The 17282-nt window shown below is 39.2% G+C and overlaps 4 protein-coding genes and 1 pseudogene across 4 annotated transcripts; 3 read left to right on the forward strand and 2 right to left on the reverse strand.

Annotated features, from left to right (window-relative positions):
- The first annotated feature begins 5962 nt into the window (after nt 1-5962).
- Nucleotides 5963-6430, forward strand: LOC128174724 (death-associated inhibitor of apoptosis 1-like). The gene has a single exon (XM_052840204.1). It carries the CDS (start codon nt 5963-5965, stop codon nt 6428-6430), a length of 468 nt encoding a protein of 155 aa, XP_052696164.1.
- A 371-nt stretch (nt 6431-6801) lies between these two features.
- Nucleotides 6802-7944, forward strand: LOC128174725 (uncharacterized). Its single transcript, XM_052840205.1, has one exon. The coding sequence runs from the start codon at nt 6802-6804 to the stop codon at nt 7942-7944; it is 1143 nt and encodes a 380-aa protein (XP_052696165.1).
- Nucleotides 7945-8872: 928 nt separating this feature from the next.
- On the forward strand, nt 8873-10186 carry LOC128174726 (uncharacterized protein F54H12.2-like). The gene has a single exon (XM_052840206.1). It carries the CDS (start codon nt 8873-8875, stop codon nt 10184-10186), a length of 1314 nt encoding a protein of 437 aa, XP_052696166.1.
- A 2486-nt stretch (nt 10187-12672) lies between these two features.
- On the reverse strand, nt 12673-15255 carry LOC128174727 (uncharacterized). The gene is made up of 2 exons (XM_052840207.1): nt 14714-15255; nt 12673-14551 (listed from the first exon to the last, which is right to left on the reverse strand). The coding sequence occupies exons 1-2, from the start codon at nt 15253-15255 to the stop codon at nt 12673-12675; spliced, it is 2421 nt and encodes an 806-aa protein (XP_052696167.1).
- A 140-nt stretch (nt 15256-15395) lies between these two features.
- Nucleotides 15396-17147, reverse strand: LOC128174728 (uncharacterized; annotated as a pseudogene).
- Nucleotides 17148-17282: the final 135 nt, after the last annotated feature.

Below are 17282 nucleotides of genomic sequence, written 5' to 3' on the forward strand. Positions count from 1 at the left end.
GAAAATATTTTCTCAATTTTAAGCATCAAGGAAATTGACTATCTACTACTTGTAGTAATCATTTGTTTAAACTGATGACCATCGTTCTTTAAAAGATACGACGCTTTATATTTATATTATATCTATGCAACAGCTGTAAAGTGTAGCTTTAATTACTACACATACCCGATCGGTCGACCATTTCTTCCAAAAAATCGTCGCTTTTGCGTCTTCCTTAATTATTTTAAAAGCATGCGGCTTTGAATGGCCTGAAATATTTTCAAGGTCCAAGGCTTCTGAAATATTGTATACTCTGTCCGTTATCATATTAAAAAGAAATGCATGGAATAAAAGAAACTATAATTGAACGTCTGCATTCTATTGTTTTATCATCACATTTCACTGGGGAAAAAATGAGAAAATGAGAGTCAAGAAAGGTCTTTAGAAACTCGGGGAAATTGTCACCTGTTGGTACCGGAGTGTAACACCTTTCAAACGCAGTTATTAATTTGGTTAGAGTCAAAGCACTCCGCCTGGAAAGGAGGCTAGAAAATCTGAAGGTAGAAAGAAATTTGTTTGAATGTAAAGGTCAGAATTTAATATGAAAATTTGCACCTGGCCAATTAAGGAATGTTTTTAATTTTTGCCCAGATTATCCGATATAACCTGGTTTGAGGCAGTGCACACTTTATAATCCGCGAAGCACTGTTTCAAAGCATTCCTTATAATTTTGTAAAAAGATTGTTTAAAATCAATAATTTAATATAGAAATTGTTGATTTTTGCATAAAATTTAATTTACGTAAAAACTCTAACACGCGCATGAATATGTGGTTGTCAAGGGGACGTTGGCTAACCAGGTTATACAAAATAAATTAATTTTTTGTGTGTGATTAGCCAATCAAAATGCTTGTTACAAATGAAATTAAATTAAAGACTATTACGATTGTGGACAAGAGGAATTCCACCGAGGGGGACAAGATTTACGGTCTAGGACGAGGCTTTAATTTAGCATGGATTCATTGTAATTATGTTTATTTATTATGTTGGGGAACAATAAAAATTATGCAGATCAGAGAGGAGTAAAATAAACTATTGATGATGGGTACTAGTAGTAAGATTGTAATTTATCAGATGATTTGTACATATTACTAGTGTGCAATGTTTATGATTGCAGTCGAATCTCGTCAATCCCAATTTATCTCTTAATTAAAGAAGAATATTTCATAAATCGATTTCTAAACATAAAGTTCCTTGTTACAAAATTTGCGCAATTTCCTTCGAGGTTGATTGTACCTGGAGAATACTTGATCTATATCCTCATGCGTGTGTCCGACCATGAGGAATGACACTTTGATTTTTTTTAATACGCCAATCTCCACCAACCAACAGAGGAATCCAAGTATATATCTAAACATAATTTTAGTAATTAACATATGATAGTGTGAATAAAATCAGACGAAATAAATAAAATAAATTGTCATTTCATTTACTCTGGTGTTGTGTAAAATTACCGGTTTTTATTCTGTCCAGGACAATTGTCCATTTGCAAATACAATGTGTCCGGAATTTTGTTTAGCATGAGAAGACATTGCAACAGAACAGATATGGTGAGGTTGCTACCGTGGGACCATTGGAAATAATCAAAGAAGGCATAGATGCCTATAAAATTATAAAGTTGATGGTAATTTAAAAAATCCTCTTTTTTCACGAATCTAGTCTTTACTTTACTCCTGTAAAGCCTGAAGCTTGTCTTAGTATGGAGGAATCTTATTATGGCCATGAAAACTTTCAAACGATGTCACGTTATAAAGAAATGAGATCAAAATAGGATGCCATAATGTGTGATAATGTTTATGTATACCTATTCCATGAACAATGACTCCCATTAGATTTAAACGTAGTTTCCACATGTTAGATAAAAACTTTCCATTGTATAGAAAGTGTGGGAGGTACGTTTTGTTCTGGTCCATGGCATCTATTATCATTGATAGGTATTTTTCGGGATTGTCCTTGGCTTTTGAGGCGTGTTTATAATACTTTTTTCTTTCAACACTGAAATGTAAATTTATGTATAGTCACAAATTCATTTCTTTTTTGATTTTGTTTCCTGCTTTATCCTATAATAAGTAACATTGATTTTTATGTTAGTCAGCAGAATTTTTTTTTAATTTTGAAGCAAGTTACTGAGTTCTCAAAGAGGAATTAAAATGAGAATCCGTCCGTTGTCTCATGTCAAAACGTCATCGTAAAGCAGACACATGAAATAAAAATGCAAATAAATGTATTTATTTGTATAGGAACTCATCCAGATGAAGTTAATAATAGAATTAGAATTTAAAGATCGCGGAACATTAACTGGCAAGATTGGAAATATACAGCTTCGGTCAATTTCACATGTTAGTCAAAACATTTGAAATGGGCGGGGGCAAATTTTATTCAATATTAGCAAATCAGTAATACAATGGCTCCTATTGTTTTCAGACTTGTGACGACTGGTTATCTCAAGTCATAGGACATTGTTTTGCCTTGGTATAATCTCTCCCGAATTGGGACTTGTTGATGAAATAAAATGGTTTTAATCGCTTTGCTAATACTTAACAAAATGATCGCTTAACTCATAAAACAAGTTTGAAACGCAGAGGTGGATTGAAAATACCCTTCGTTTAACTATAGTTTCAATCCAATGTTTTCTCAGACGTCCGCGTCAATTTGTCTCCGCCCATTTCAAATGAGCTCTATATTTCCAATCTGGTCAGTTAATATTTTGCAATCTTATCAGACGAGCTTGAATAAAATCAAATTAATAAAGGAATTTATTAATCATATGCTACCTTATGTGGGACTCAAAATTTATTTGCTATTTCCGTAATTCATTATATCTGAATTCGTTATATAACCTGAAACATTTGCATGGATTTCTTAAGAATTTGACTGGATCTCCACAAAACCTCTCTATATCTAAGATTTTTTTGTTTATATTCGTACAAAACAAGTTTTATGTGTTACTTGTAATTGATATGGTAATGGCCTCCTGCATTAACATGGATAAACATGGATAAAAGACCAAGTCTATATTAGTTGTGGTCCATAGGCCTCTGTTAACTATATCATTTTAAAGATATTTTTGAGATATTTTTTTACTTTTGTGGTTTTTGGTGTTTCTTCTCATTTTGATGAGAGTTTCCCTCTGATGTTTCTCTCTGCATGTGGCCAAGTGCTCTTTTATTAGTGTGCATTTGTCGCACTTTGAGAAACGACTTTTCTACAACAATCAAGTACAAAATTCAAATTCAATCCCGTCTCCACGTATATAGAAGTATATAACATAATTATATACATTTTGGATACCTTTGGAATGGTTACATTAGGCAACTCCCTTTTCCACAACTTATAAAAGTGGGATTTTGATACCGGATTGGTGGCTTTTTCCAAATAAAGTCCGTAGACGTACTGTTTGGTGAGACAGGGGGGGGGGGGGGGGAGATTTAGTTTGCTTTCGTTTGGGAGTTTTTCTGCATAACTATTGCAGAAATCTTGTAGCCAAGCAACTGCAGATAGGCTCTCCGTTGTCATTTTCCCTTTTACAGTGCCAGAGCGGCTTACTTCGACCACGACTCCTTCAAAGCACATTATGTCATTAGATATCGAGACCATTAAATTTGAATATACTACCGTCAAATTCAAATTCATGTTGTTACCAAATATTTTTGACACGTATATTAGTAGTATAAGTGGCTGTACAGAGGGGGAAAACAATGGGCGCTATTGTTCTCAATTGAATGGAGCTATTGTCCCGGGCACGTGCGGCTGTAGAGAGGGGGAAAACAATGGGCTATTGTCTGACCACCGGTAGATGTAAAACAATAGATCATTATGAAATTGATACCCGTGATCAAGAACAATCAATGTGAAATTGATACCCGTGATCAAGAACGGGGAAACAATGGTCTATTGTTCATTGAATTTTCTCGATGTTAACGTCATTAAATTTTCTATGACGTAGTCTATTCGTATATAATCTTGTTTCAATCAAAATAAAACTTCATTTTAAACTCGTCATTTTACAAGCAACAGTTGTATAATTAAATATCGTTTATTTAAAGTAATCACCATCAAAGGAGATTAAAGATGCAACTACCTCAACAAGTTAGTGAGCAGGGATCTGAGAATGATGTTACATTAACTTTAAGTCAGGAAACAAACGACCAATCAACTTTAAGTGAGCCGTCCAGGGATCATCACCATTATATTGAGGAAACAACTGGATTTATTTTTGATAGATTTGATCTCGTAGAGGCTGTTGCCAGAACGGCTGGGGGAGAATCTCCAATGAAATTAGTGTGTGATTTTGGATCCGGTTATGTACTGTTGAAAGACAAAATTGACTATCTTGTGAGTACCCAAGCTGATTGCGAACGATTGAATGACATTGAATCGGGAGATCAATGGGTACATTCATGCATTGAAAGTTGTGATTTTTGTCTCGGATGGGATGACGATCTTGAAAACTTTAAATATTGTGAAAAATGCGCCTATTTGGGCCCAGAACGTTAAACAACAACGTTGTTATATTTTTGATTGAATTTACAAATAAATCTGTTCAGTATTTAATTCTTGATTTTATTTTATTTTTTAATTTTTTAAACATTTAGGTTGTTTGGATCAAAGATTAACAAAAAAAAAACCAAAAACTCTGTTAAGATTAAAAAAAACAACTTTATTTTAAAAAAGGTAATGCTATGTATAATGCACATCATTTTTCATTATTTTCTAAAAACTAAATGTTAATATTATAAGTTTATGTCAAAGTAGTCAATCACTTTTTTCTGTAGGTGATAATGTCAGATTTTCACCAATTTTCCCATCCCTCGGGGTTACAGGAGGAACACTTTAACATTCCCATTTGGTTCAAATGGTCATCTTGATCGTAACAGGGAACAAAAGTTTCCAGTTCAGGCATGGCCTTCATAATTTCCTCCCAATGGTTTCGCAAGTTCTCAAACTCCTGAGGTCGGAAACAGAGTCCTCTTTTAGTCGGTACCGATTCATCTAGCTGTGGTGGTTTCCAGTACTGACAGATGTTGACACATGGATTGTTTTTTTGAATAGAAACGAAAATGTTCATTCCGAGATGCCATTTCATTTCTTCGTTTTTCTTTAAGGCTTCCTCAACAGAATCTAGCATGTTGTTTAATGTTTTTACTTGGTGAAGTTTCAAACTAATCCCTCTTTTAGTAGGTATGGTTGCCTTCTCCCCAATTTCCCATTGTCGTAAATCCAATCTAGGTTCGTTTCGCCACACAGTTACTTTGGCATATCGCGCATTTTCCAGTGCGATGCATAAACGGTCGTTCGACATGATCTGGGTAACAGTCAATGCGATAATGAAGTTTGCTGTCTTTGACACCCTCTCTTATATCGGAAAGATTATGTCATGCAAAATTCCATGACGTAAAACTATGAACCATGAAGTTACTTTCAATAAAAACAACTGTTTTTTCGATAGACAATGGTAAAAAACTTAAAATGACGTCAATAATTTAGATGTCTTTTGTTATATGAACAATAAGCACTGTGTCTTTAGCGTGGTATCTTATATGGCAAAGGTTATGTCATGAAAATTCCATGACGTCAAACTATTAACCATGAAGTGTCTTTTCCTAAAACCTACTGTTTTTCGTTTAACAATGATAAAAACTTGAAATGACGTCAATGTATACTCGTGTCTTTTGTTATATGAACAATAATAAGCATACAATACCATTGCAAACGATGACATGACATCAAAAAGTCATGACGTAAAAGTGTAATATTTTTCTTTGTTCTCATTCAACAACAGTTCATTAAGTATTAAATCTATTTATAAAAAAATTCTTTAAAGTCTAAATATATATGACGTCATGAAATCAAGAGTATAAATGGGCGCCGCTCACATCTAACATCACCATTTTTCCCCTGTGATCAAAGCTTGAGGTAACACGATGACTTCGTCTGTTGACAGCATGAGAAATGTCGTAGAGACGGATTCTTGTCCACGTATTCACCGTCCAGTCTTAGCTTCCCCTGCTAAGTTTGTCCTGCGTCATCCAGACGTTCTGTCAAATAAAAAGGACTCGGAAGCATTTACGACGAGACAAACGACTATCAAGAATATCCCACCACCACCTACCACTACTACTCAACCCCATTTTTGGCAGTATCCGGAGTACCATACATTTGCCTCTCGGATTGCATCGTTTCAGGAATGGCCAAAATACTTGAAGGGACCCAGCAGAAAAGACTTGGCTCGAGCTGGATTTATCTATACCCGGACTGGAGATTGCGTAACCTGTTTTTGTTGCGGAATGTCATTGAAAAATTGGGAACCCGTAGACGATGCCTACCAAGAACATATTCGCTGGTCCAGATATTGTCAGTATGCTCAAATGGTGACTGACGGAAAATTGTGAACCACAGAAAAAGAAACAATTTCTTTTAAATGAAAATCAGAGGACTTTTTTGTGTGTGTGGTTTTTTTTTTTTTTAAATATTTCTACATGTTTCCTTCAAATGTTTGTTTGTCAAGAATCCGAAAAAAATGATCAAGGACACTAATGTGCTCCGAGCCGTGTTGGTAACGATCGACCTTAGTAGTGAGATGAACAGCAAAAAAAAAAATTAACAAATTCATAATAATAAAATTTGTTACAATTGAATGTATTTTAAAATATCAGTCAATTAAAGTTCTCAAAATTTTTCTTTTTCTTTTTCTTTTTATTTGTCTGTGACCAAACCTATAAAAGTGTATGTGATTATGGTAAAACAATCATTTAGATACTCAATGCCTCAGAGTCAAGACATGGAAGAGTACTTGAAAAAAATTTGGTATGATCCTCGACACCCTGGATCTTTTGCGGGACCCTCAAAGTTATATCAGGTGGTAAAACAAGAGGGCAAGTTTAAAGTGGGTATGAGTAAAATCAAAAAGTTTTTACAAAATCAAGATGCTTATTCGTTGCAAAAGAAAGTTCACAGAAAAGGATTTAAAAGAAGAAGAGTCGTGGTGCAAGGAATAGACTACCAGTGGGAAGCAGACCTGGCAGATGTTCAGAATTTGTCCGAGCACAACAATGACATCAAGTTCCTTCTCGTGATTGTTGATGTATTTTCTCGCTTTCTGTGGGTTCGCCCTTTAAAAGACCGAAAAGCCAAATCAGTGATCGACGCCTTCAAAGACGTGTTAACGGGGCCGAGACGTCCCCGAGCCATCAGAACCGACAAGGGGTCAGAGTTTTACAACCGATTTTTACAACAGTATCTCAAAGACCAAGAAATTAAGATATTTTATGCCTTGAACGAGACGAAAGCCAACTATGCAGAGAGATACATACAGACGCTGAAAAAACGAATTTATCGATATTTTACTCATCTTCAAAAACACAGATATATTGACATCCTACAAGACGTCGTTCAATCGATCAACAAAACTGCTAACCGAGCGCTGAATGGTCGCACACCTGCCTCCGTGACCAAAGAAAATGAAGACGAGGTGAGGTTTGATGCCTATTTAGCTCGTAAGAAAAAAGACACTAAACCTCCTCGAGTAAAGAAGTCTAAGACTAAAAAGCGTTTACCATACACTTTTAAAGTTGGGGACCAAGTGCGAATCACGCACCTGCGACGAACCTTTCAGCGTGATTACGACCAAACGTATACTGAGGAAATTTTTGTGATTCGAGACCGCTTCGTTTCACAGGGTATTCCCATTTATAAATTGAAGGATTTGACAGACGATCCTATTCAAGGAACATTTTATGCCAGCGAACTACAGAAAGTGTTCAAAGACGAAAAGACAATTTGGAGAATTGACAAGATTTTACGCAAGCGCAAAGTTCGCGGCAAAGAAGAAGTATTGGTAAGATGGCTTGGGTGGCCTAAAAAATTTGACAGCTGGATTCCCCGAAAGGAGATAAAAGAGACGTGATCTGCTCTAGCCCCGTCATTTTTCTTCGAAATGTCAATGCGAATGGTTCTCAAGTCGACGGACAGCAGTGCTGTTCATCCTGATAATAATCCGCAAAACTTTCGTGTTCGATTACCCCGATCACTCCCTTTGACAGGTGACTGGACAGTAGAACTGACCGAATTTAGAAACACAAAACTCGCAAAGACGACAGATCGGGAAATTTTTGTCTATTGTTCCGTGTGTGACGACAGCATTGTGGGAGGAAGTTCAAAACCGCTTCTGAGACGCATCGTTTTAAAGAACACCGACAATATCATTTTTGAGCACCCCTATAGAATTCCTTTGCGTACCAAAGATCTCAGAGATATCCACGTATATATAAAGGACTCGCAAGACGCAGACGTTTCATTCTTGACTGGAGACTCGACGGTAACACTAGTATTTCGACGCCTCTGAGGGTCATGTCTGGACCGACTTATGTGTCTCATCCTGCGTTATGGGAGCAGTTTCGTCACACACACAGAGGTGAGAACTTTATTCCGACAATACAGAGAAAACGCCAGAAAGGTGGTGGTATCCTAAACCGCCGTAGAGCCTACATGATTCCCGTGAAACGCATCGCTGCTCCCCAAACCGAAATTCGACAAGTAACACCAGTTGCCGCCGAACGAGAAAGAGCCCAATCGGATTTGAAAGAAACCATCCGTAACGACGAACCTCACATGCCTCTTCAAAAATCTATAAAAAAGATCCCTAAAAAAAAAAGTGTCAGTCGTTCTTCGACCGTCAAAGAGAAAAGACCTGCTCAGAAGAAGAAAAGAAATTCCGCAAAGAAAAAAAAATCTAAAAGGGTACAAAAAGGAAAAGGTCAACCGAACACACATCCTGACGGAATTCCCATATTTTCCTAGGACTTTCGGATTTTGATCTTTATTTCTTGGCAACTATGGCTTTTTTGAGTGAAATCAACACAACCACCGCAGAACCATGCGAACTGTCTCTCTTCAGCGATCCTCCCAATCAAGTGGCTCTTCAAAAAATTTATTTTTCGGAAACTCGCCCCGTTTCGTCATTCGACGCAGCAGACGCACCCCTTGAATTTGCCATTCCAGGAAGTGGAAATGAGTACTTGGATTTGAGAAGAAGTCGTCTCTATTTGAAAGCCAAAATTACAAAATCGGACGGAACGGCTCTGGCTAATTTAGAAAAGACGGGGATCGTCAACCTACCCCTACAGTCCTTGTTTTCTCAGATCGACGTATACATGAACGGAAAATGTGTCACTCAAAACGCCAACAATTACCCGTGGAAGGCTTATTTAAAAGTCCTCTTGTCCAATGGCCCGGCGGCCAGCTCCTCTCACCTGCAGACGCAGTTGTATTATCCCGACCAGGACAGTTTAGACGACGCTAACGCTGCCGGGGGAAAAAATACCGGTCTTCGTTCCCGGTATGTTTTTACACAACAGTCCCGCACTTTTGATTTAGAAGGACCTCTTTATTTGGACTGTTTTTACTTGGACAAGTATCTGATCAACGGAGTGGACTTACAGTTGAGACTGTTTCGTTCTCGGAACGAATTTGTCTTGATGAGTGCCGAGACCAGTCCCAGTTACAAGGTCACTATTTTAGACGCCGTATTCAAAGCCTGTAAAATCAAAGTAGACAGTGCCATTTTACTAAATCATGCCGAAACTATCACTAAAACGCCGGCGCGTTACAATTACGTGAAATCAGATGTCAAAATGACAACCATTCCAGACCAGACAAGCGAATTCTACTGGGACGATGTATGGAATGGAAAACGCCCGTCCAAGATGTACATTGCCTTCGTAAAACAGGCAGGTGTCAACGGCAGTTACACGAGCAACCCCTTTAACTTTCAACATTTTAAACTCTCCGAAATCGTAGTAACTGTCAATGGCGAGCCCATTCCTGTGCGACCTTTGAAACTAGACTATGGAGACAACAAAAACTATGTGAGCGCCCTCTGTAACCTGTATCAGGCCAGCGAGAAATGGTATAAAGATGAGGGAATAATCATTGACCGAGATTCGTTTTCTAAAGGCTATGCCATCTATGCTTTTGACCTCGTCCCCAACGATCTGGGAGAAGGGTATATAAACCTTGTTCATCAGGGAAATGTAGGAGTCTACGCTCGATTCGCCGAAGCTACGACAGAAACCATCTGCGCCCTGGCTTACTGCGAGTGTCCCGGACTCTTGATGATTGACCAAACCAGAGAAGTTAGAAATATTTGAAAAAAAAAACACCATGGATTCCACTCAGCTTATAAACATTGTCGAATCTCTGAAAAATTTAAAACCTTATTTTCGAGGAATTTATGCCTGCAACACTCTACCCGATCGTGTGCGTCGATTTCCGTCGGCCTACGTGTGTAACACGGACCCCATCGAGAAAAAAGGTACTCATTGGGTTGCCTATTGGTTTGACAGTGTCAATCAGTGTGAATTTTTCGATAGTTTTGGACGAACACCAGAGGACTACGATGAGCGTCTCAGAGACTTTGTTGATCGCAATTCGCCACTGTGTCTGTACAATAACATCCAAGTGCAGCCGGATTTTTCTTCCACTTGTGGACTTCACGTGTTGTATTATTTGAATGCGCGTGCAAGAGGAATCTCAATGTCAGACATTGTCAACAAGACCTCCGAAATGCGGGTACGGGACATTCTCCCAAACAGAGACTAAGTCTGACAAAGACTTCCGGAGATTAAATGAATCCGGAGACTTGAGGCTACCGGTAACCAAAAGTTTCCGGAGACCAAAAGTTTCCGGAGTCTCCAGGTCTCCTGCGGCGGCGGCGGCGGCGGCGGCGGCGGTGACGGCTTTTCATTTAATTGTTTTTTTATATATAGAAAGGTTAAATACTTGTGAATATAATTTTCTATATAATTTTATATACTTATATACTATATAGCTTAAATTGTGTATGTTAAATGATATTGATAATAAAAACATGTATTGCATATGTATTTGAATAAAGAGGTGAAGGTGGCAAAATATTTGTTGTTGGTATTTTTTTCTTTGGTCAGAGTTTACAGGTCCATTGATACCGTGAAAAGAAATTAGTCTTTATAGGTTTAATGTCTGTTATTTCCGTATAATATTTATTAAATCAAAATTCTCTCTTTTTTGTACAAAGTTGATCCACCCCCTTCCCCTAAGCTATGTTATAATTATTATTTATATTTTATATATTCATTACAATAGAAATATCATTTTAAAACAACTTTCAACGCTATTGATCAGAGGGTTTCATGGACCTTAAATAAGAGGTTTTGTTCTCAAATAAATCAGTCGAGTGAGAGCATTTGAACAAGCGACATGCAATTCAAGGTCCCCACATCCTTTGCCATAGTTGGTGGCACCATGTCCGGTAAAACCCATTTTGTATGGAATTTGTTAAAACATGGTCGAGAACTTTTCGATGTACCTCCGAAAAAGATTGTTTACTGCTACTTAGAGGATCAACCCATAGTGGATGACATGCAGTCTAGCCTACCAGACTTCTCTACGTATCGAGGTCTACCGAGTCGAGAGGAACTCAGAGAATGGAGCATGAATTCCCCTCACACGGTGGTCGTCCTCGATGACATGATACATTTGGTGACCAAGAGTGCCGATGCCTTACATCTGTTTCAGACCATGGTGTCTCATGCAAACGTAACGGCATTTCTCTTGTCACAAAACCTGTATCCCCCAGGGGTCTACGCTAAGAGTATTTTGCTCAATTGTCAACACGTGGTCTTGTTCAAGAATGTGAGAGATAATCGACAGATCATTACGTTTGGAAGTCAAGTGTTTACGGGGCGGTCCAAGTTTTGGATGGATGCTTATGCCAAAGCTGTGCGACGTCCGTATGGCTACATTTTGATCGATTTGACCAATCATTGTCAGGAAGACCGCCGCCTGCGAACAAATGTGTTACCGGAAGAGGGGGATACGGTTGTCTATCAACCCCTATAAATACCCTGCATTCCTTTTGCTGTTTGTCATTTCGTCATGTCACAAAGGACTAAACACCACGAACTTTTTTTGAGATTTCTTTACGAAGCGAATGTGCAACAAAAAAAAGAGCTCGTGAAGATGGCATCAGAGGACCAATTAAAAGCTTTTCGTGAAATTGCCATGAATCTGTACCTGGGGCGACCGACCGTGACACCCTACTACCGATCAAAACTAAAAACGCATAAGACACTTCTTCAGTCTCTCGCCGACCGCAGTGTTGACAACAAGGACGTGAAATCATTACTTCGGAGACATCCAGAGGCCATATCCCTGATTCTCAAACCACACTGGAAAGACAATGGCAGAAGAATACGTTCTGGTGAAAAAAACCACACACGATCAAATGAAACTCCGACAGAATGAACGAAAAGATATGCAAGACCAAGGAACGAATACCGAAACCTCTGACGAACTGCAAACATCTGTCGAATCTGTACCTCCCCCAAAACCCGAAGAGCCTCACACTGGATCAGGACTGATTTACGACAAACCCTTGAAAAGGAAGTCACCGCCAGGCATGCGCACTTCTCCACCCAAGAAGAAAAAGACATGGATCAAGTTTTGATTAGTTTATTGTATATTTTCTATAAAAAAAAAAAAAGACACAAAACCCCCAAAACCTGTTACAAATAACTTTTACATGTATTTATGTATTTTATTGTATAATAAACATAAACAAAATAAGTATAGGTGTGGTTTTTTTTTTTTTTTAATATTAGTAACCATATGGTAGAGTTGAAAGGTTTGTCTGAACGACACGTTTGGTGTAGACTGCTGAGTACTGTTTAACTTCTTCCTGAGAGTAAATTTCTGACTGTATTTTCTCGCGACAAATTTTACTTGGATTCTTGGTCTGATAATTTCCTACACCAGGTTCATTTCGATTAAACATGGCGTCTTTCATGCTCTCCAAGTTTAGGATCTGTGAGTTGTCGAAATTCAAGGAAAACCCCTTGACTTTACACACCCGTTTACCTTTGTGTGTCTGGTAAGCGTAATTTTTAGGACCATTACAGACAAATTCTGTAATCCAATCATCCTCATCGAGCTCGTTTGTAAGCTCTCCGAGATAATCACCGACGGGAGGGTTCCACTGTCCCTCGATCGAGGTAAAAATCACGGAATCAGTGTCCCAGTAGAGCACACGTGTCTGTAAACGATCCAGTAAATCGTAGAGCTGTAACCGCGCCCAGCAGATGGTAAAGGAAGCTAAAAATACATTAGTATGACCAGGTAAGCATAGTTCCTCGGAGATGCGTTTTGTAGAAAGCATTAGATTTTCGTCGTTGACAATTTGAAAATCGACAACCTCCACGGTTGGATTTGTTAGTTGACCAAAAAGTTCACTGGCCTGGCTATCGTGTAAGAACTTTGTTTTGGTTTGATTTTGACGTTGACCGAATTTACCCCAGAAGCTGTTCAAAAGGAGTTTAGCCAGACTTCTGAGACCTGCATTGTGTTCCACTTTAGACGAATCTAGTTTGATACCTTCTCTTTGCTCGTACTTTTCCACATACCTCCTGAGATCCTCGTCAGACTTGACCCACGAAGGTCGTCCACTAGCCTCCTGTTTAATTTTGAGAAACAGGTTGATGTAGGAGGCAAAGAGACCCCCAGTTTGCGTCTTCGGATCATACTGTGAGGTCTCTTTCCAGTGGTAGACTTCATAGATTTTTAAAACTCTATACCCTTTTTCGATGGCTTTGATAAGTTCAGGAGTGCAGAACGTTCCAGTCAAGGCTCTCTGGTCGTCGGAGCAGGTACAGGGAGATTGGTGTTGATTTTCCACGCACGTTCGACAAAGAGGAAATGTTAATTTACCTCCAGTACGATATCCTAAGACAGGATGAAAGAGACCTCGTGGAGGTAAGATTTTGACTTTAGCTAATCCAAAATAAGATGAGAGATCAGAAAAATCTCGAGTAATGATCTCAGGGTGACCAACCGGATATTGACAGGTCTTATTCACAAAAGGATACAAGGACGTGAAATCCACATAATGAATCATCATTCCCTTTGTGGCTTTCTTATATAACGTGCATCCGTTTGTGCGTCCACCCATTAGGCTGTCGCGGGGATCTAGTCTGTCAACCAGATCGAGTTGATCGACAAACGCCTTAGCTTCGGGATTTGTTTTTAACAAAGCATCAAAATCATGTTCCCAACAGACGACAACTTTGAGTCCGAGTTCTCGGAGCCGATTCTCTTTTCTTTTCGTAAGTGCCAACAATTCCAGCGCCGTTTGCTTTGAACCGGGTACGAGAACGATTTCCTGATTCTTGTAGCAAACGGGACAACCGTGATAGCGACATCCGTGGAACTCGTATGCAACACCACCGCGATTATCGGCACTAGGCATTACGTAGCCATCTACCGAATACCGCGTTCCAGGTATGCGATACTCTCCATTTGAAGTGAGGGCGTGTTTAATGTCCAGTTCCCTCCCCTCTTTTCGTTCGCAATGTCGTAGCCACTCCAGCCAAGCAATGGATTTCTTACTGAAGTTGACTTTTGAGTGATATCCCTTTGGAGGAGGTCGAGCAATGGGGGAGGACACAAATTCCTCCTTTAAGATTTCAAGTCCGAGGTCCTTGCTAGGAATCCATCAATCCTGATACCAAACTGTTGCCTTACCATTGAGACGTCGCTCGAGTAACCATCGTTCTTGATTGTTTTCCTGAACAAGTATGTTCCAATCTTCCGGTAAGAATTTGGTCTTGAAGACATTCATGCAGAGTGATGCTATGGTACAAGACTCGAAAGCATCTACACCATGACCGCCATCTATTGAGGTTGCTTCCCACAGAAGGTTCTTAAATTTCAGACAGGCTCGTCGGAGGATGTCTACATCACTACGGCAGTATTCGAGCATTTCTTTTTGAAAGTCAAAAACAGCATTGTCGGCAATTTTGCTCTCGTACCATTTGTAAAACTCAAGTCTACCCTCTACTGACATCGCATGAGGTCCGTATGTTTCGGCGGGAGGATAGGTTCCAACGTAGTTCAAATTATTTGCGCTCGTGAAGAAATGAGGAAAATATCCCTTTTTTAAAGAGTCCAACTGGAAGGCCTTGGGGAGTTTGGCTAAAGCCATGGGGAGGAAATTGTAAGAGTCCAGGACTCTAATGTTTAATGCGTCGACATTAAACATCTGAATCTTGCTACCTCGATAAATAATGAACGAGGGTCGCAGAGTTTGTGACAATAAGTACTGTAACAGGAATGATCCGTCATATGAGAGATTATGGAAAAAGATAGTAAATCCTTTGTGACTCTCACTAAACATCCAGACTCCCATGTCATATAGTGTCTTGAAAACGCGCTCTCGATTACCACATCTACCGGGGCATGGAGGGGATACATATTTCTTGCTTTTCTTGTCAACCTTGGAGCAAGATCCACACCGATCGCCGCAATATGAACAGGTACTATTTGGGTTTAAATCCTCTTTTTCACATTTATAACACGCGGTCTGGCACACAGCAAGAACAAACGAGTGTTTAGCTCGACCACAGTGTGACTTTTGACAGTGTTGACAAAGTCGACAGTCGCTACAGGTTTGATCTTGACATCGTGAGCAGTCAACAACCAGTTGAGGTGCATACCCAAATTCACACTGAATAATTTCGTCTCTTTGCGATGCTTCAATGTCGGCAAAAATGTATCGACGTTGATCTGCAGACATGGAAGAGTAAGCTCTTGCATAACACAAGTGGTCTGGTTCCACGTACTGACTACAGGACTGACAAGTGAAATAACCACACCGGTGGTCTTCCCGTTTTCTCTCCGAAGAACGAAATGTTTGGAGACACTCGGGGCACTTATAAGTTACCTCGCAGGGAACATCTCCGCTCTTAGTAGGTAGTTTGTGTCTCAGAAAACAAGTCATAGATCGACAAGTACGATGGCAGTCCGAACAGATTTGAGTATCTTCCTTTCCACAGTCATCAGAGAGACAAACATTGCAATGATTTCTGCAGCTGTGCTGGTAAGAGTGTTCATACGCTTTGAGGCAGTGAAGACAAAATCGAGAACGGGCAAAAAATCCTGTTATTTTTGTAATGGCATGAAAATGACCACTATCTTCTATGTCTTCGTGATATAAAAAGATTTTTTTCCTCTCCTCGTCGTGGTTTCGACTGATGTAAGAAAACGCATCCCCCATGCGTGCACTAACGACGTATAAGTTGACATTTAAAAAATCTTCTAATAGAGGAATATAAGCATACGTCAGGGCCTGATTTGTGACAATACCCAAAGTCTCGCAAACTCGACGTGTTAGCAAATCCTGAGCCCCCTTTTTGTTTTGACGCAATTCGATGTAATACCATGTAGGGCAGGTGGCAAAATGGATAAGGATTTCCCCGGTATCGTAGGTCGGGTAAAGAGCTTTGAGTCTCTGAAACTGGGTCAAATGAACCCTGCAAGTACTGGCCAAGGCGACGAGAGTGGCTCGAATGAGACACATATTGTCCAGATTCGTATTTCTACGACTGATAACTTTTTTTTAATTTTCCGTGTTAGATTGGACATTTTCATTCCTCGACCCCCCCTTGGGTACTTGATTGCTCCTACATCAATTCGACAAGAAGAATCAAAAAGCACGTCTTCATTACTATTGAGAACATTTTCGAGACAGTTTAACATGGCCTCGGCATTCATGTCCTCCATTGGACGAAAGGGAATGTATACGGGTAGATCTAATCCGTCATTATGTATAACCCCTCTCATGATGTCTCCGGGTCGGAGATCTTTCTTCATGTCCAGTATCATCTTGTCAAACGCTTCCTTAAGAAGGTTGTTAACCTCCTTCATTTTTTTTTGTTGACGAAAAAGGCGGTCGTTAAATGTCAACTCGTATGTGACCTCTTTAACACCCATCGTTTTTAGAGTTTTTTCTTTGACGAGTTGTATATTGTAATCTGTTTGTCCCCCACCAATTTGTACAGTTTCGTCAAGAGGATTTAGTAGTAATTCCCTAACAAGCGAGTCCTCCTCGTGAAAAGATCCCTCCAGCAACTCGAAATCTAAAAGATCATACAGTTGACCTGTGTCCGCGAGAAGGGATTGATCGGCGTGAAAAGAGGATTCGGTTATATCCTCAAAGGCTTCTTTTTGAGAGGTTGGTAAAGGTTGGTTGTCACCATAAAGATCATCTGCTACAGGCAAAGACAAAGCGGTCCATTCCATGTCTTCAATGTCTCGAAAGAGGTCCTGTTCTTGTACTTTTGACCTTAAAAAGTTACAAAAAAAAATAAATAAATAAATAATTAAAATGAACTTGAAAAAATTCGCATTTAGTTTAATGCCAGGTAATATATTAAT

Source organism: Crassostrea angulata, chromosome 2 (genome assembly GCF_025612915.1).
Source record: "Crassostrea angulata isolate pt1a10 chromosome 2, ASM2561291v2, whole genome shotgun sequence".
Taxonomy (NCBI): domain Eukaryota; kingdom Metazoa; phylum Mollusca; class Bivalvia; order Ostreida; family Ostreidae; genus Magallana; species Magallana angulata.